General features: G+C 44.8%; 1 protein-coding gene across 2 annotated transcripts; it reads left to right on the top strand.

Annotated features, from left to right (window-relative positions):
* Nucleotides 1-1,450: 1,450 nt before the first annotated feature.
* On the top strand, nucleotides 1,451-13,918 carry CX3CR1 (C-X3-C motif chemokine receptor 1). 2 transcript variants are annotated; one of them, XM_004277847.3, is made up of 2 exons: nucleotides 1,451-1,842; nucleotides 10,736-13,918. In XM_004277847.3, exon 2 carries the CDS (start codon nucleotides 10,745-10,747, stop codon nucleotides 11,819-11,821), a length of 1,077 nt encoding a protein of 358 aa, XP_004277895.1. In that variant the 5' UTR covers nucleotides 1,451-1,842; nucleotides 10,736-10,744; the 3' UTR covers nucleotides 11,822-13,918. The 2 variants fall into 2 exon arrangements, with proteins under 2 accessions (XP_004277895.1, XP_033257856.1); XM_033401965.2 differs by lacking the exon at nucleotides 1,451-1,842 and adding an exon at nucleotides 1,880-6,513.
* The last annotated feature ends 3,065 nt before the right edge of the window (nucleotides 13,919-16,983 follow it).

Genomic DNA, 16,983 nt, shown 5'->3' with positions numbered 1-16,983 from the left:
CCCTGGTCAGGGAACTAAGATACTGCATGCCATATGGCACGGCCAAAAAAAGAAAAAGAAAAAGTGTCCACAAACACTAACAAGTATCTGAAGTTTCCTGCAGCTTGAGGTATTTGAGTAAAGTCTGTCAGTCCTCAGTGGGGCAGGCTCCTCTATATTGAGTTCCCACCTGGGGGTGTCTAGCAGCAGTCTTTGGATTATTTTTAGCACAAATTTTAGCCTGGCCAAAGGCAGGGAAAGGGGGCCTGACACTTAGGCCAGGGGGAGACCGAGAAAGGAAATGGGGAAGTGGAGTTCCTCAAACGCCAGCAGGTCAGCCAACCCATAGCACTGCAATCCCAGCCACAGCTGGTCCTGGCCGGTGAGTCCATGTTGGGGATGGGGAGAAGGCAAGGTGGAAGCTTGCAGTGCAGCCCCACCCTCAGCAGAGCATAGGAGACCAGGGGCACACTGGGCACAAGCTGTGAGAAGGGCAGTGGGCAGCCAGGGAAGGTCTTGTGGGGGTATGGTCACTGACCACGCGATAAACACGTGTGTTGAGGGCCCACTGGTGCCAGACCCTGGCTAGGCCCTGGGATAGGGATGGACTAGGAAGAGGCTTGGCCTTGAATATGACTCAGGCAGGTAAGGAAGTGGTGGGAAGGCAGTGCAGCCGAGGTGGCTGAGATATGAGTTACAGTCAAAGAACCAGCTGGCCAGGGCAGGGAGCAGGAGCACGGCCTGTACAACAGGGCCCAGCCAGGTGCCACATCCCGCTGGAGCAGCCTGTGCCACTGCCCATCAGATACAGAATTTGGGCTTGACTGCAGGGTATAGGGAATCACTAGATGCCTTGAAGGAGGGAGGTGAGGGGAAACATAATTATTAAGTATCCATCAGGTAACAGGCACTCAGTAGGTGTTTTCTGTGCCAATGCCTCTCAGACTCAATGTGTTTACCAATTTCCTGAGAATTTCATTAAAATGCAGAGTCTCCATATTCCATATCTTGTAATAACCTAAAATGAAAAAGAATCTGAAAAAGAATATATATATTTGTATATGTATGTATAACTGAATCACTTTGCTGTACACCTAAAACACTGTAAATCAACTATACTTCAATAGAAAAAAATTTTTTAATAAAACAATATAGGCATACCTTAGAGATATTGTGAGTTCGGTCCCAGACCACCACAATAAAGCAGATATCACAATAAAGCAAGTCACATGAAAAAAATAATAAAAAAATAAAGATACATATAGAGATGAATTTTCTTTAAAACAAATAAAATCTATAAGGCATCAAAAAAATGCAGAGTCTAATTCAAGAGGCCTAGGGTGGGGGTCTGAGGTGCTGCATTTCTGATAAGCTCCTAACTGGGATCACACTTTGAGGAGAAAAGCTGTAGCTCATTCAATCTGCGCCCCAATGCTGTCCAGTGAGTATTATCGGCTCCTGTTTATTGGCAGGAAAACTGAGCCTCAGTTTCTGGGCTTGCCTGAAGGCACATCATTAAAAGAGCTATACTGTCCCCTGCCCTCCACCCATGTGAGGGAGATAACATAGCCCCTAAGTTATCACTCTCTCCAAGCCCCTCTTAGTCTGCCCCAGGCTTGCGTCTTCCAGGTCTATAACTTCAGGTCCTCCTGTCCCAGCTGGCCTCCAGCCTGGAGTTTCTGAACTTGCCTGTGGCAGCATCTAAAGATAGTCAACCTCACAGGAAACCAAATACTATTGGCTAACTTTGCAATTAAAGATGCTCTCAGAGGGAAGGAAAGGGAAATACTCTCTGGCAGAGTCTGCGTGGGACAGGGCGGCTGACTGGCATATCCAGAGGTTCCCTTCCCAGGTCCAGCCCAGGTAGGAGCAGAGGACTCTTTCAGCACCTGTGGGCGAGCTGGGTGGGGCACTGTGGTCAGAGGTCAAAGTTGGTTAATGATGCTGGTTTGCTTTACATGCCAACAAGGGAGACCATTTTCCAGAGGATGTTGCAGCCTAAATGTCCAAGGGGCTTGGGGGTGATGGGGGGCAGTGAGTGATTAGATCATTTATGATATGCTTAACATAGTGGAATATGATTAGAAGTGTTAGTAACTACGTTTCAGGGACATGGAGAAACGCTCAAAAAAAGCATCATTTAAAATTGCATCTGCCAACTATTATATATGGAATGGATAAACAAGATCCTACTGTATAGCACGGAAAAGAATATATATGCATACACACACATATATATGAATCACTTTGCTCTACAGCAGAAATTAACACATTGTAAATCAATTACAATGTCCTAACCACTGGACCACCAGGGAACTCCCTATTATTTTTAAAAATAATTTTATTTTTTTTCTTTCTTATTCTTTTAGAGACTCACATTTAACTGTTTATGGGTGAAATGTTATGACATCTGGATTTATTTATTTATTTATTTAAAAATATTTATTTATTTGGTTGTGCGGGGTCTTAGTTGCGGCACAAGGGATCTTTAGTTGCTGCATGTGGACTCTTAGTTGCGGCATGTGGGATCTAGTTCCCTGACCAGGGATTGAACCCAGGCCCCCTCTCTGCATTGGGAGTGTGTAGTCTTAAAAACTGGACCATCAGGGAAGTCCCTGAATTTATTTTTAAATAATCCAGTAGGGTATGAGTGGGGAATAGATGAAATACTGATCATGAGTTGCTAATTGTTGAAGCTGGGTGATTAGTGCATGGGGGTTGTCTCTGCTTTTATACATGTTTGGAAATTGTATAATAAAAAGTTTTAAAAATAGCATTTGCATTTTAAATATACTCAATGTGAATATTAAAATATGCATAAAGATTGGATGGAAGAAGTTAAAAGCTAGCTGTGGTTGGTTCTGGGAAGTTGGATTGTAGATAGTTCTGAGTTTTTTCTTTCCTGTTACTTCCATGCTTTTTTGTGCCATCTGCATTTTTTTTTTTTTTTTTTTTTTTTTGGCTGTGCCGTGAGGCATATGGGATGTTAGGTCCCCGACCAGGGATCAAACCCACACCTCCTGCAGTGGAAGCTCGGAGTCTTAACCACTGGACTGCCAGGGAAGTCCCAAAATCTGCATTTTTTATAATGAGCAACTATTGCATTTATAACGAAAATTATTTTAATAACAAATTGCTGACACACTTTGATGTTCAACGTTGATGTATGCTGTTATCATCATTGTGAGGACATTTGGGCTCAGAAGGTTTGTGTCATTGGAAAACATCATCTTCAGAAAGAAAGTATGAGTGGTCACACATGTGAGTGAATTGTGACTCTTGGCAGGGAAGAAAACCTATACCACATCTCTTTAAATATCTTCCCAGGCCCTCTTCATCTTTTTCCTTAAACCTACGTTCATTGGGAAACATAACACACTCAAAGGACAGTGTGCAGGTCAACAGCTTATAAATTGATCTGCTACCAAACCAACATCCAGGCAGCAGCAGAGAACCAGGCCAGCCCCCGGCAGCCACCCTCAGGTCCCTTCTTGATCACCACCCCTGCCCTCCCCAAAATCACCCCATTCCTGACTTTTATGGTCATTGCTTCCTTCTTTGTCCATGTAGTTTTACCTCCTACATATTCATTCCTAAACACTGTGGATTTTCTTTGCCTGTTTCTGACCTTCACATATGTGGATTTATATACAGTATGTCTGCTTTTTGGTTTGCATTTTTAAAGTGCATTTCTACTGTAGGAGATGTAGATGCACACACAGAAATGTTCATGACAGAATTGTTCAAAACCTGAAAGCCACCCAGGGGTGCATCAGCATAGAACAGAAAATAATCGTGGGGCACTCACACAGTGCAATCCTATTCAGCAATAACAGTGAACAGACCATAGCCACAGCAATAGCATGGATGAGATACTACCAGAAATGCTGAGATGAATTTACAGATAAATGCAAAATTGGCCCCTATCCACATGGCAGTTATCAAATGCATCACTACCAGACACAATTTCTTTTTCCATGAACAAGAATTATCGCATCATCATCAGTCATCTGTAAATTAGCTCAGACAGTGAAAGGGGGAGATGGCCCCAAAGGGTGTGCTAGACAGGACACCCAATAAAGGTTTTTTGGCCTATTAAAGTCTTTTATAATTTCTCCTTATAGATCCTCAGTGTAGAATTTGAGCCTCCTCTGTTTTCCCCTCTTCTGCCTTCTCTGTGCATCCTTTCCTGAGCCCTCCACTCAGACTAAAGTGAACTTTCCTGAAGGCTCCGGGAACAGGTTAGCCCCTCCTAACCCCACAATCCTCACTTCTTTCTGTTTCTGTATAGTCCCTCACACCCTCTCTGCCTGGCCGTGGACCCAGGAAACCTCCTTATGCTCATACTCTCAGAGCCTTTGGCTTCAAACCACACCCCACCCCATGCCCACCACCATCTTTATCAACCTGGAAGACCCTCCCAGCCTTTAAGACTCAGCTTAAATGGTCCAATCCTTGGGTTTCCCATCACTTTTCTTATACTCTTACTAAACAATAATAAAAATTCACAGAGACTATATTTTAGACATTTTTACCTCTACAGAATTGAGCACAGTGCCTACTGTTGGGGAAATAGAATGAAAAACAAAATCTCCAACCCAGAAAAATCTCCCCATGAATATGGTAGAGAAAGAAAACTCTTTCATTACTGAATAAGCGTTAAATGTGATGTGCATCAGAGGCAATCCGCTATGAGGTAGTAAAGACACAAAAAATCTCACCCTGGTATATGACCAGATACAACCCCTTACACACATGTTCTCAAGATACACAATGACTGGTGCTCAAGTAAGGGAACCTGACAGTCACACACAGTTCATCCCAAGTTTACCATGGTCATTGGGTTCATCATCTGTATTAGTTGGTTGGCTTCATCCAGAGGAGAAACAAACTTCTCATCCCTTTATTATCAGACGTAGTTGTGTAACTTGGAGCCAGGTTCCTGCCCAAGTCAGGCTCCTGCCCTCCCTCTGGGACTGGGAGCCTGGGCACCTCAATATCTGCATTTCAAAGAGATGGCTCCCGGCTCTGAAGCTGACAGAGGAAATGGTCACATTTTCTAAAGGGTATATATCCACATTTCAAAGAGGAAAGAAGGTACAATTACATGTTTTCTAAAATAAATACTCTAAGAAAAAGGAGGCAAGTGGACTCTTGTCCCTTATTTCCAACAGGGAGAATTAAGCCTCTTATTATTTTTTTTAGTTAATTAATTAATTTATTTTGGCTGCATTGGGTCTTCGTTGCTGTGCGCGGGCTTTCTCTAGTTGTGCTGAGCGGGGACTACGCTTCGTTGCGGTGCATGGGCTTCCCTTCGCGGAGGCTTCTCTTTGTTGCGGAGCATGGGCTCTAGGTGCACGGGCTTCGGTAGTTGTGGCACATGGGCTCAGTAGTTGTGGCGCACGGGCTCAGTAGTTGTGGCACACAGGCTTGGTTGCTCTGCAGCATGTGGGATCTTCCTGGACCAGGGCTTGAACCTGTGTCCCCTGCGTTGGCAGGCAGATTCCTAACCACTGCGCCACCAGAGAAGTCCCAAGCCTCTTATTTTTAATTTTCACTTGTCCTTACACCAGTGTATGGTAAAAATAATTAACAGATATTGGCTTAATCAAAAATTAATTAATAAGCAAGTCCATCTCTTCTTCAGTTATTAAAAAAGGAAAATCATAGTCATTTCCTTTCTAAATTTCACAGTTCATTTTAACAGAGATAAATAAATACCATAAAGGACTTTGAGGAGGAAAGCAGAGGGAGGTGTGGCAAACCAAGAACAGGGGCAGGTCCTGTGAAGGGGTGGCTCACACACGAGCAGAGGGGCCTCACTCCATGTGTGGTTTTCTCCTGTTACTGGTCTTGGCTTGTGGTGTGTCTGGGCCCGTATAAAATGCTGGTGGGTGAGTCACGCCAAGTTGTTTTAGGTGGACTCTGCTGCAGGAATAGAAAGTCACTCAATCTACTTGTGTGGAGGATGGGGTGCAAGTTGTAAAATGTGCCCACTGCTCCTCAGCATGGAATTCAAGGCCCATCCATCTGCCCCTCTTCTTCCTTCTTGGCCTTGCTCTCTCTGCATCCTAAGGAGGGGTCTCATAAAAAATAGCTGTCATTGTAAATTGGAAAACCATCAGGTCCTTAAACTCAGGGTCCCAAGTAGCCAGGGGTGTGGGCTTGGGGCCAGACTGAGAACCTTCCTACGTGGCCCAAGGTGAATTCCAGATTTGTCAGGACTCAAAATTAACTAATTCAGCTCTCTGTCTCCAAACAGAACCTCATCTGAATGCTGGCCGCCTGCGAGCCCAGAAGCTTCGCAGGCTGCTGAGCAGCCACTCTGTGGACACGAGGCCACGCTTCCCCTGACCCAGGACTCATGCTGCTCTTTAAAACTGTTTCCTTCTCTTTGGTCATTGTTGGAAAACTGAGCAGCCAGAGCTGGCCAGGCCCTCAGAGATGGTCCGGTCCAGGGCTTTCATTACATACATCAAGAAACTGAGGCCGAGCTGGAAGTGAGCTGCCCAGGGTCTGCCAGCTTATTTCAGGGTATGTGGACCCCTCTGAAGTACATGGCTCTGAAGAGCATCACTGTGTATTTGAAGACAGGAAATAAGCTGACCCTTTAGCCTTCAGCCTTTCCTTCTCCATAGAAAAGGATTCCCATTTCTTCACCACCATTGTTGAGAGCTAGGTTCTGGGGGTCTGGCAGTGAGGACCACCTAGTCATGGCTGGAGAGGCAAATAATATCCCCATCCCCTCCATTTCCCACCCACAGTTTCACTGAGGGTCAGCCTTCTGGGTCCTGAGTCTAGAAGGCAAAACCCAGGAAGAGTGTTCAGGGTCACTTCTTGAATCTTATCCTTTAAAGGGGGGTCACCTCTACTATTTTTCAGTTCTCATTCTAGAGACAGGGCCTGCAGTAACATGCAGAATTCCCCTCCAAGAGGGAAAGCATGGTGCAGGGCAGGGAACACGGCTTTGTGAAGAGACACATCTGGGTTGAAATCCTGGTTCTGTTGCTCCCTTGGACAAATTACCCAAATCTTTCTGAGCCGCTGGTGGTTATTTTGCAAGGGGGCAGAGTCATTTCCCATGAGGTGCTGTGGTGAGAATTAAATGGGGTCTTGTGTCTGGAGCATGACACTTAGCAGGTATCCAGGAATGGCAGCCTTCGCTCCTAAACTGGGGCTTTCTGAGGATAACCTCAGGTCCTAGAACCTCAAGAGATGGTGGTACCCCCATGGGGAAAGTTGGGATCAGGGATCAAGCAATTCCTGAGTTTTGTTTGGTCCAAAGGAAAAAAATTAAGCCTCACAATTGGCATTAGACTGAACCTCAAACCCGCGTGTACTCGAGGGCCTAAAAAGCCATAAAAAGAGAGCAAGAAAGGTAAACAAACAAACAAACAAAATAAGACTCATTGAATCTAGAAAACTAAGCAGGACGTGAAGCCAAAAGAGAGGAGGAAGCAACATGAAAAAGACGCTGGGGAGAAGAAAGTGGATGGGGGCCAGCTAATGAGAGGGGAAGTGTAGAAAAGGGAAGCTGATTGGAAACAGTGGGTAATGATGACCAAAAAAAAAAGTTAAAAAATAAGTGAGCAGGCCTGAGAAAAGGAAGTGACCGGAGGAAGTAGAACAGGATCGGCAGTAGAGCCAGCTTGGTGTTTTTTAAAGCAGGTCCTACAAAATTCATTTCAGCTTGGGTGTGAAACCCATGTATTCAAAGCTCAGCTTCTAGGTTCAGCCCAGACTCTCCCAGCTCAGCACCATTTAGTAAAACGTTGACTTAACAGAACAGAGGGTGAGGAGATCCGAGGACAGCTGAGGGGACGTGTGCGGTGCAGCCTCAGTTAGTGTGGTGGGACCTGTGTTAGTGCTTCACTCCGGCACCTATCCTTCCCCTTGCAATCCCGTCTATATGAACCTCGCTTAGTAGATGCTGTGAAGGCTTATGTCACTGGATTCTTTGTTTTTAAATTTCATTTATTTCTTTTTGGCTGTGTTGGGTCTTCGTTGATGCCCACGGGCTTTCTCTGGTTGCGGCGAGCAGGGGCTACTCTTCGTTGCAGTGCGCAGGCTTCTCACTGTGGTGGATTCTCTTGTTGTGGAGCACGGACTTTAGGTGTGCGGGCTTCGGTAGTTGTGGCACGTGGGCTCGGTAGTTGTGGCACACGGGCTTCGTTGCTCCGCGGCATGTGGGATCTTCCTGGACCAGGGCTCGAACCCGGGTCCCCTGCATCGGCAGGCGGATTCTTAGCCACTGCGCCTTCACTGGATTCTTGTACTTGGTTTCTGGTGTCCTCAGGGTCTGGGAGGCCAGTGTGCAGCCTGAGTGAAAGCCAGTTGATCTCTGGCAGCCCTTGGACCCCTAGGGCATTAGTCCTGCTCTTGTCTGCTACCAGGAGGCCCTATCTTCAGGCTCCTGGCCCAATCCTGGGACATCTCAGAGGACCCAGAAATAAAAGGTCCACCCAGCTCAGGCCCACCTTTCCTGAAAAGGTGCCTGGATAAAGCTATCAAGTTCTAGACACTTCATGTTATTACCTATTTAATCCTCTCTGTAATTCTGAAAGGAAAGTTCACTGCCCTGCTGAAGGGCTCCAGGGATATTCATGATGAGAGGATGGGGAAGGTGCAGGAAGAGCTTGGAGAAGGCCAGGATGTCAGAAATAAACAGGTGGCATGTGGCAAGGAGGTCCCCAGTCCCTCCCCCCTCCTTGCTGGGCACCTGGCTCAGGGCTGCCAAGTGTGTGCCCGTCCCCTTCTAGCCCACCTCCCCACTCTTCCCAATGACCCAGGGACACCTGCCCGAAGATTTGTAGGAGGTCCCTGTGTGTGAGGCATGCCGCCAAGAGTGGAAATCAAACCCACCACATGCAGATTTGGCAAAACTCAAGCCAATTCAAAAGCACCAAGTTCCTGGGCTTTCAGGACTGAACACAGGCCCAAAAGAGATGCGAAACGATTTTTATTGTCCTTGGACTCCTCTCGAGGTCAACTCTGCCAGCTCCTGACCCGGGGTGGGGGGCGGGAAGAGGGGGGGCTACCCCCAGCATCCGCAACTTAGGACTACAAGGGCTTGACTGTTTGTGTTCCTACACAGCTGACTGTCTGGGAAGATGGGCTCCAGCAACAAGTCACCTGCACAAAGCGGCCACTCCCGGCCGCCCGGCATCTCAGCTGAGCCATTTGAAACTGACATTTATGTCACTCAAAAATGGTTGCATATCAGCCATTTTATATGGTTCAACTTAACTTTTATTGATTAAGGTCATAGCCAGAGGCTCCTCTCTGAGAAAAGGGCATTGCAGCTGAAAGCAAAGAAAGCATACAGTTCCCTGGGGCTGAGAACTCCATCCCAGCCTGAGACGGCCCAGGTCAGAAAGCCTTGGGCCACTTCGCCCGGAAGAGTCTGGGTGAGACGCAGAGCTGGGCCAGGACACTAAGCAGAGGCTGGGAAGAGAGAAGCAAAGCCCTGGCTGGGGGGGCCCTCGCCTTGGCAGAGACACCATCTTGGTGAAACCAGCATGAAAAGTATGTAGCGGGGTGTGGAAACTCACCTGGTTAAAGAAGCATGAGCTTTGGTTTTAGTTGTGCTGAGTGGAGGCAGTGACGACCAGGAGGTGTGCACTGAGGTTTCTGAGGGCCTGTCTTGTGGTATCACGAGGAAGAGGAGGGGGTCCCAGAGGACCAGGGCAAAAGGGCTCCCCTTGCAGCCTCTGGAGTGAATCTTGGCTGGGAGAAGAGGGGATGGACAAGTGTCACTTCCCAACCTGAGCAGAAATGTCTTATCTTTCCATTCTTGTCCAGAAAAAAACAGGAAAAGAACAGTGGGGGAGGCCAGGTCACAGTGAAGTGCAGGGCTGGTAATTATCAGACTACTTAGCCCCCAAGACCCAGGGCAACAAGCTAACTGAGCACAGGCCTCCATCTGGGATCCATCAGCCCTTTCATGACTGCAAAGGCCTGGATGACGGTGACACTCCCTCTTGGAGTTGTAGGATGACTGACCATCCCAGCTGGCTTAGAACTGAGGGGTTTCCGACATGTGAGACTTTCAGTGCTAAAACCAGAAGAGTCCTGGGCAAATCAAGGCAAGGTAATCACCCTAGGGTGTCTGACTCTATGTCTTATCCCTTCAGGAACAGAAAGACTTAGTTGGTTCCAAGAGGGAGAGGGAAAGAAATGGCTCTCAAAGACAAAGACGAGCCTCTGGGTGCAGGCCTGCCCAGGGCTCCGCAGTGTCTAGGACCTCTCTCTTCAGTGTTCATGCAGGAGAAATGAGGGTGCAGAGGGCAGAGAGGTGGGAGAAAGGAAGGGGGTGGAGAATAGAAGCTTGGACTGGAAGTGTGAATTACGGCGTCCCCACCACCACACCCCTCTCCTCCCCACTCACTCGTCCTCTCTCCCCCATCCACACCCTGGTCAAGCTCGCTATCTTTCAGATAGACTTTTGAAAATCAAAGAAAAAAAGATCTATCTCAAGCTTCAAAAGGCTTAGATTCAAACACTAACTGAGCCATTTACTGCATAGTTTCTGGCAAGTCACTCAGCCTCTCAGGGACTGGTTTCCTCTCTGTCAAAGGGGTCTCTTATAGCCTCCATCACATAGATTAAACAAGATAGCACGCATGACAATGGGAAAGGTACTGGTTAGACACCCAACCAAATGTTTGCTTCTTCCAGTCTGCCTATGTAAGGGGCAGAATTCCAACTTTGTTTCTCTGAGAACTAATGCCATTAGTTGTCTTCCTTTCTCATCCAGGTGCTCACCATGCCCACCATCTCCCCTGAATCAAGTTTAGAAGACTTTGAGTATGATGAGCTTGCAGAAGCCTGTGATATGGGGGACATCGTGGCCTTGGGAACTGTCTTCCTGGCCATACTCTACTCCCTTGTCTTTGCCTTTGGCCTGGTGGGAAATTTGCTGGTGGTGTTTGCCCTCACCAACAGTCAGAAGCCCAAGAGCATCACTGACGTTTACCTCCTGAACCTGGCCTTTTCTGATCTGCTCTTTGTAGCCACCTTGCCCTTCTGGACTCACTATCTTATAAACGAGCAAGGCCTTCATAATGCCGTGTGCAAACTCACCACCGCCTTCTTCTTCATCGGGTTTTTTGGAGGCATATTCTTCATCACCATCATCAGCATCGACAGGTACTTGGCCATTGTCCTGGCCGCCAACTCCATGAACAACCGGACTGTGCAGCATGGCGTCACCATCAGCCTTGGCGTCTGGGCAGCCGCCATCTTGGTGGCTGCACCCCAGTTCATGTTCACCAAACAGAAAGAAAACGAATGCCTTGGTGACTACCCTGAGGTCCTACAGGAAATCTGGCCTGTGCTCCGCAACGTAGAAATAAATTTTCTTGGCTTCCTGCTCCCCCTGCTTATTATGAGTTACTGTTACTTCAGAATCATGCGGACACTTTTTTCCTGCAAAAACCAAAAGAAAGCTAAAGCCATTAGGCTGATCTTTCTTGTGGTCATCATGTTTTTCCTCTTCTGGACACCTTACAACGTCATGATTTTCTTAGAGACACTCAATCTCTATGACTTCTTTCCCAACTGTGACATGAAGAGGGATCTGAGGTTGGCCCTCAGTGTGACCGAGACAGTTGCATTTACCCACTGTTGCCTTAATCCCCTTATCTATGCCTTTGCTGGAGAGAAGTTCAGAAGATACCTTTACCACCTGTACAGGAAATGCCTGGCTGTCCTGTGTGGCCACCCCGTCCACGTCAGTTTCTCCCTGTCCCCGTCTGAATCACAAAGGAGCAGGCGTGAAAGTATTCTGAGCAGCAATTTCACTCATTACACCAGTGATGGAAATACATCCATCCTCCTCTGAAAGCCTTGTCTCTCCAGCAAGCCTGGAGTTTCTGAGACTGACACTGAATAATTAGGACAGATTTTTAAATTTCTTACATGCAAGCAACAATGGGTCTGATGCCCAAAAGCAATCCTGAAAGTATTTTTGAGAATTGTGCTCAAAATCTGAATGATAAAGGACAGGCATGTTTCTTATTGCCAATGTCAAGAGTTTCTTGTTTACAAATTACAAAAATTCAACTCAGATTAATTTAGCCTAAAAAATTAATTTAGCCTGAAATCATTTGCATTGTAACATGGGCAAGGGGGTGGCGAATCCTCAGAGTGAGTGAAAACTAGAGCTTGAATCTAGCTAGAACTTCCTCTCTCTGACTCTCAAATCTCTGAGTGGTAACAGAGATCCCAGACTCACATAACACAGTTTTGTCATCAGAGAGGGAATGAGACCTATATCCCTCTGATCCCAAGGTCAAAATTCCCAGGGAAGGGCTCTGATTGGCCAAGTTTGTATCAGATTCTCATCCTTGGACCAGGTGGCAGTATCCACAGGGAAGACATAGATAAGATGGCAGCTCCCATTCCAATCTTGTGGTTGGAGATGCGTGAAGACATATTTCCAAGAAGCTGGAGGGTGGGTGCTGCTTTGATCAGATATAACAAGAGTTGCCCACCAACTTTACCTGCGTCTAGCCCAGCCCCACCTTGATCATACCAGCCAGAACACACCACCAGCCTCTTCGCCATTAAACCCCCTCTGTCATGTCCCCAAACACACAGAGGTTCCCCAGCGCCTACTGCATCAAGTCCAAGCTCAAATGCCTGGCCTCTGACACCCTCCGTCATGTGGTTCCACCAACAGATTTGCCAGTACCTCCTCTTCACAAAGGACTCCAGCCACCTTGTCAGTCAGGTCTCTTCAATCCAGCCACATGCATCGCCACCTGCTCCAGAGCCCAGGGGGATAAACAGAAAAAACAGTGGCCCAAACTGAGAAGGCATGGTTTCTAGTCCCAACTCTATCACTTATCTGCTGGGTAATTTGGGGCCAACTGAACTTCAGTTTCCTCATCTGTAGAATGGAGATAATAGAACTTTTCATGTAGGAAGCATCCTTTCCAGCATGAGGAACCAGCCTCTAACTCTTGCAGGTTCCAACCCTCTTGTCTGGTTCCCAGACTTCAGCTTTTCCTCCACCTGGCACCGTGCTTAAGTGGTGCTGTTGACAGAGCTTGGAAGGGCCTTGTGGGCTCTGCTGCGTGATGTAGCTCAGACACAGAGGAGGCTGGCTCCTACAGTGGCGCTCAATGGACACTTGTAGATATACAGGTTGATAGCCTTTCCTGACCCAACCCTCCCGGACTGCCTGGAACATTTCCTCCCAATCAACTGGTGGCAACCCCATCTGGAGAGAACCCCATCATTCATGCCACTGCCAACCTGGACAGCCAGGGTCCCAGGAGCAGTTTTCCCTTTCTCAGTAAACTTTTGGGATGGACTGAAATTTTAAAGCTTGAAAAACAATTGTGATGATGCTAAAGAAAATATAATCTACCCACACAGTATCTTCATCTGCCCCCCAGACCTCATTCACACCCTCATGTGTTTCGAGTTGCAATCATAATGTACAGACAGTTTTATAATCTGCTTTTTTTTTTTTTTTTTGCGGTACGCAGGCCTCTCTCTGTTGTGGCCTCTCCCGTTGCGGAGCACAGGCTCCGGATGAACAGGCTCAGCGGCCATGGCTCACGGGCCTAGCCGCTCCGCGGCACGTGGGATCTTCCCAGACCAGGGCACGAACCTGTGTCCCCTGCATCGGCAGGCGGACTCTCAACCACTGCGCTACCAGGGAAGCCCGTATAATCTGCTTTTTTTTTCTCTTAACATTAGGCCACAAATAGCCTTCTGTTTCTATATAGTTTTGTAATATTTCAGAAGACTCTGCCAGGTTGTGTACTCATTGAAGGCGTCTGACTCCTTCTATTTCTCACTCCTTGGCAGTCAGTATATTTGTTTAACCAATGACAGAATGAATTATGTTCCATCAAGATCATGTACTGTAACTTACTCATCATTACCCTATTAATAAACATTTCGCTTGTTTCCAATATTTACCAAACACATATTTTACAGCACTTTTCTGTATAATTTCCTTTCTCGTCTTCAATTACTTCCTTTGGATAAATTTCTTGCCATGGGGATAACTGGGCCAAAGGGCCTGGGAACTTTTTAGCTTTTGACACATGCATATGAAACTAATATACTGCAAAACCTTTATTGAGCATATATTACATGCAACATGGGAGCTCAGATCCAGAGCTGTTGCAAAGATCAGTGCGATAAGGCCTTCGCCTTCAACGTTTAAGAGGTGCTTAACATTTAAATGCAGAACTCAGAAATTTACAAAAAAAAGCATGCTCTGCATTAATTGGTAACACAAGAGCAGTGACATCTGACCTGAGTCTTTAAGGATCTTAGGACCCTAATCTTAGGACATCTGACCTGAGTCTTAAGATCTTAAGATCTTAAGGGAAATGTCTGAGAAATTGAAAGGCATTGGGAATAGAGTATGTGGTGGGAAGCTTCCGAAGCTTTGGCTCAGACAACCAATGGAAGAGGGTGTTCCCGGGGTGTTCACAGTTTACTCCCTTATTACCTGATCCTTGTTCCAATTGTTGAATTATGAAACTTTTCATTAAAATTTTAACTTATAAGTGAACTCCCAAGAAAAGAGGAAAATATTCTTTTGGCTTGAGAAACAAAGAAGAGAGATAAACAGTTTCATTTCTAGAAGAAAATTAGATTTGTATCATAAGAAACATTCATTCATTCATTTTGCTGAATAAGACAGAATAGGGAGAAAATAAGGAAGGTCATCGAAAAAACCTAAATAGCAATGATGTTGGTATCTAAGTTAAAGGAAGGCACATTTGAAAAGGACAGTTGGCCCTAAGAGCACAGCTGGATCAGATCCACCACAGCTTCTGGGCTCTGGGCTTCCCTAAAGCAGAAAGAAACTCCAAATGCAGACAGACATCTATGACTGAGTCCCAATCTACTGACTCTGTGCTTGGGAAGGTATTTGACATCTCTGAGGCTCAGTTTCTTCACCTGGAAAAAAAGAATAAACATGGTGCCCACCTCCTAGGGTTATTATGAGGATTTAGTAAGACTACCTTCACAAAGCTCACAGCACAGGCTTGGAAAGCATGGTCAAATAAATGGAGGCAACTATTTTGATTCTTTTTTTTTCCTTATTATGATTAGATTGAATCTCTCCCAGTGAGGAAACTCATACTATGTTGCCCTTGCCATCTTGCTTTTTTTAGTCCCAGAATCACAGAATTGTGGGTGGACAGAAATAGTTGAGTCCAAACCCACACTTTGCAGGTAGGGGAAAGGAGGTCCAGAGAAGGCCAGAGACTGGCCCAAGATCACACAGCAAGTTAATCAAGGAGGTAGATATCTCTTAGTTTACTGACTTCTTTCTCCTCTTGATAAAACTATAGACCAATCTTATGGTGACTACAGTTAACAATACTGTATTGTATATTTGAAAGTTGCTAAGAGAGTAGATTTTTAAATTTCTCACCACACACAAAAAAACTGTAACTATGTGAAGTCATGGACGGGTTAACTAACCTTATTGTGATAATCATTCTACAATATATACACATATAAAATTATATATAGAAACCCTAAAGACTTCATGAAAAAACTGTTAGAACTAATAAACAAATTCAGTGAAGTTGCATGATACAAAATCAATACACAGAAATCTGTTGTGATTCTTTACACTAATAATAAACTATCTGGAAGAGAAATTAAGAAAATAATTCCATTAATAATTGCATCAAAAAGAATATAATACCTAGGAATAAATTTACCAAGGAGGTAAAAGACCTGTATATTGAAAACTACAAGACATTAATGAAAGAAATTGAAAAAGACACAAATAATGGAAAGATATTTCAAACTCATGGATTGGAAGAATTAATATTGTTAAAATGTCCACACTACCCAAAGCAATATACAGATTCAAAGCAATCCCTATCATAATTCCTTTTCATGAAATAGAACAAACAATCCTAAAATTTGTATACAGCCACAAAAGACCCCAAAAAGCTAAAGCAATCTTGAGAAAGAGGAACAAAGCTGTAGGCATTATGCTCCCTGATCTCCAACTATATTACAAAAACTACAGTAATTAAAACAATATGGTATTGGCATAAAAAGAGACACATAAATCAGTGGGTCAGAATAGAAAGCCCAGAAATAAATCCATATATATATATATATATATATATATATATATATATATATATATATATATATATATATATATATATATACGTGGTCAATTAATTTATAACAAAGGAGCCAGAAATATACAATGGGGAAAAGACAGTCTCTTCAATAAATGGTGTTGGGGAAACTAGACAGCTACATGCAAAATAATGAAACTGGACCACTATCTTACACCATATGCAAAAATTAACTCAAAATGGATTAAAGACTTGAATGTAAGACCTGAAACCATAAAACTCCATAGAAGAAAACATAGGCTGTACAACTATGTCAAGATCTTGACATAGGTCTTAGCAACAATTTTTTTAATCTGACAACAAAAGCAACAAAAGTAAAAAGAAACAAGTGGAACTACACTGCACTAAAAAGTTTCTGCAAAGCAAAGGAAACCATCAACAAAATGAAAAGGCAACCTATTGAATGGGTGAAAATAACTTCCAATCATATATATGATAAGGGCCTAATAACCAAAATACAGAAAGAACCCATACAACTAAATAGTAAAAAAAAAAATCTGATTTTAAAATGGGCAGAAGATCTTAGTAGACATTTTTCTAAAGAAGATATACAGATGGCCAATAGGTATGTGAAAAGATGTTTAACAACATTAATCAGTAGGGAAATGCAAACCGAAACCACAATGGGATATCATCTCTCACCTGTTAGAATGGCTATTATCCAAAAGATGAGAAATAATAGTTGTTGGCAAGAATGTGGAAAAAAGGGAACCCCTGTGCACTGCTGGTGGGAATGTAAATTGATGCAACCCCCATGGAAAACAGTATGAAGGTTCCTCAAAAAATTAAAAATAGAACTACAATATGATACAGCAATTCCACTTCTGAGTATTTATCTGAAGAAAATGAAAAAAATAAT

Source organism: Orcinus orca, chromosome 10 (genome assembly GCF_937001465.1).
Source record: "Orcinus orca chromosome 10, mOrcOrc1.1, whole genome shotgun sequence".
Classification (NCBI taxonomy): Eukaryota; Metazoa; Chordata; class Mammalia; order Artiodactyla; family Delphinidae; genus Orcinus; species Orcinus orca.
This window is presented reverse-complemented; position numbering and strand designations above follow the sequence as displayed.

What these genes read in the sequence shown, in the direction of transcription:
- CX3CR1 (XM_004277847.3), top strand. Translation starts at nt 10,745, where the DNA reads ATGCCCACCATCTCCCCTGAATCAAGTTTAGAAGACTTTGAGTATGAT.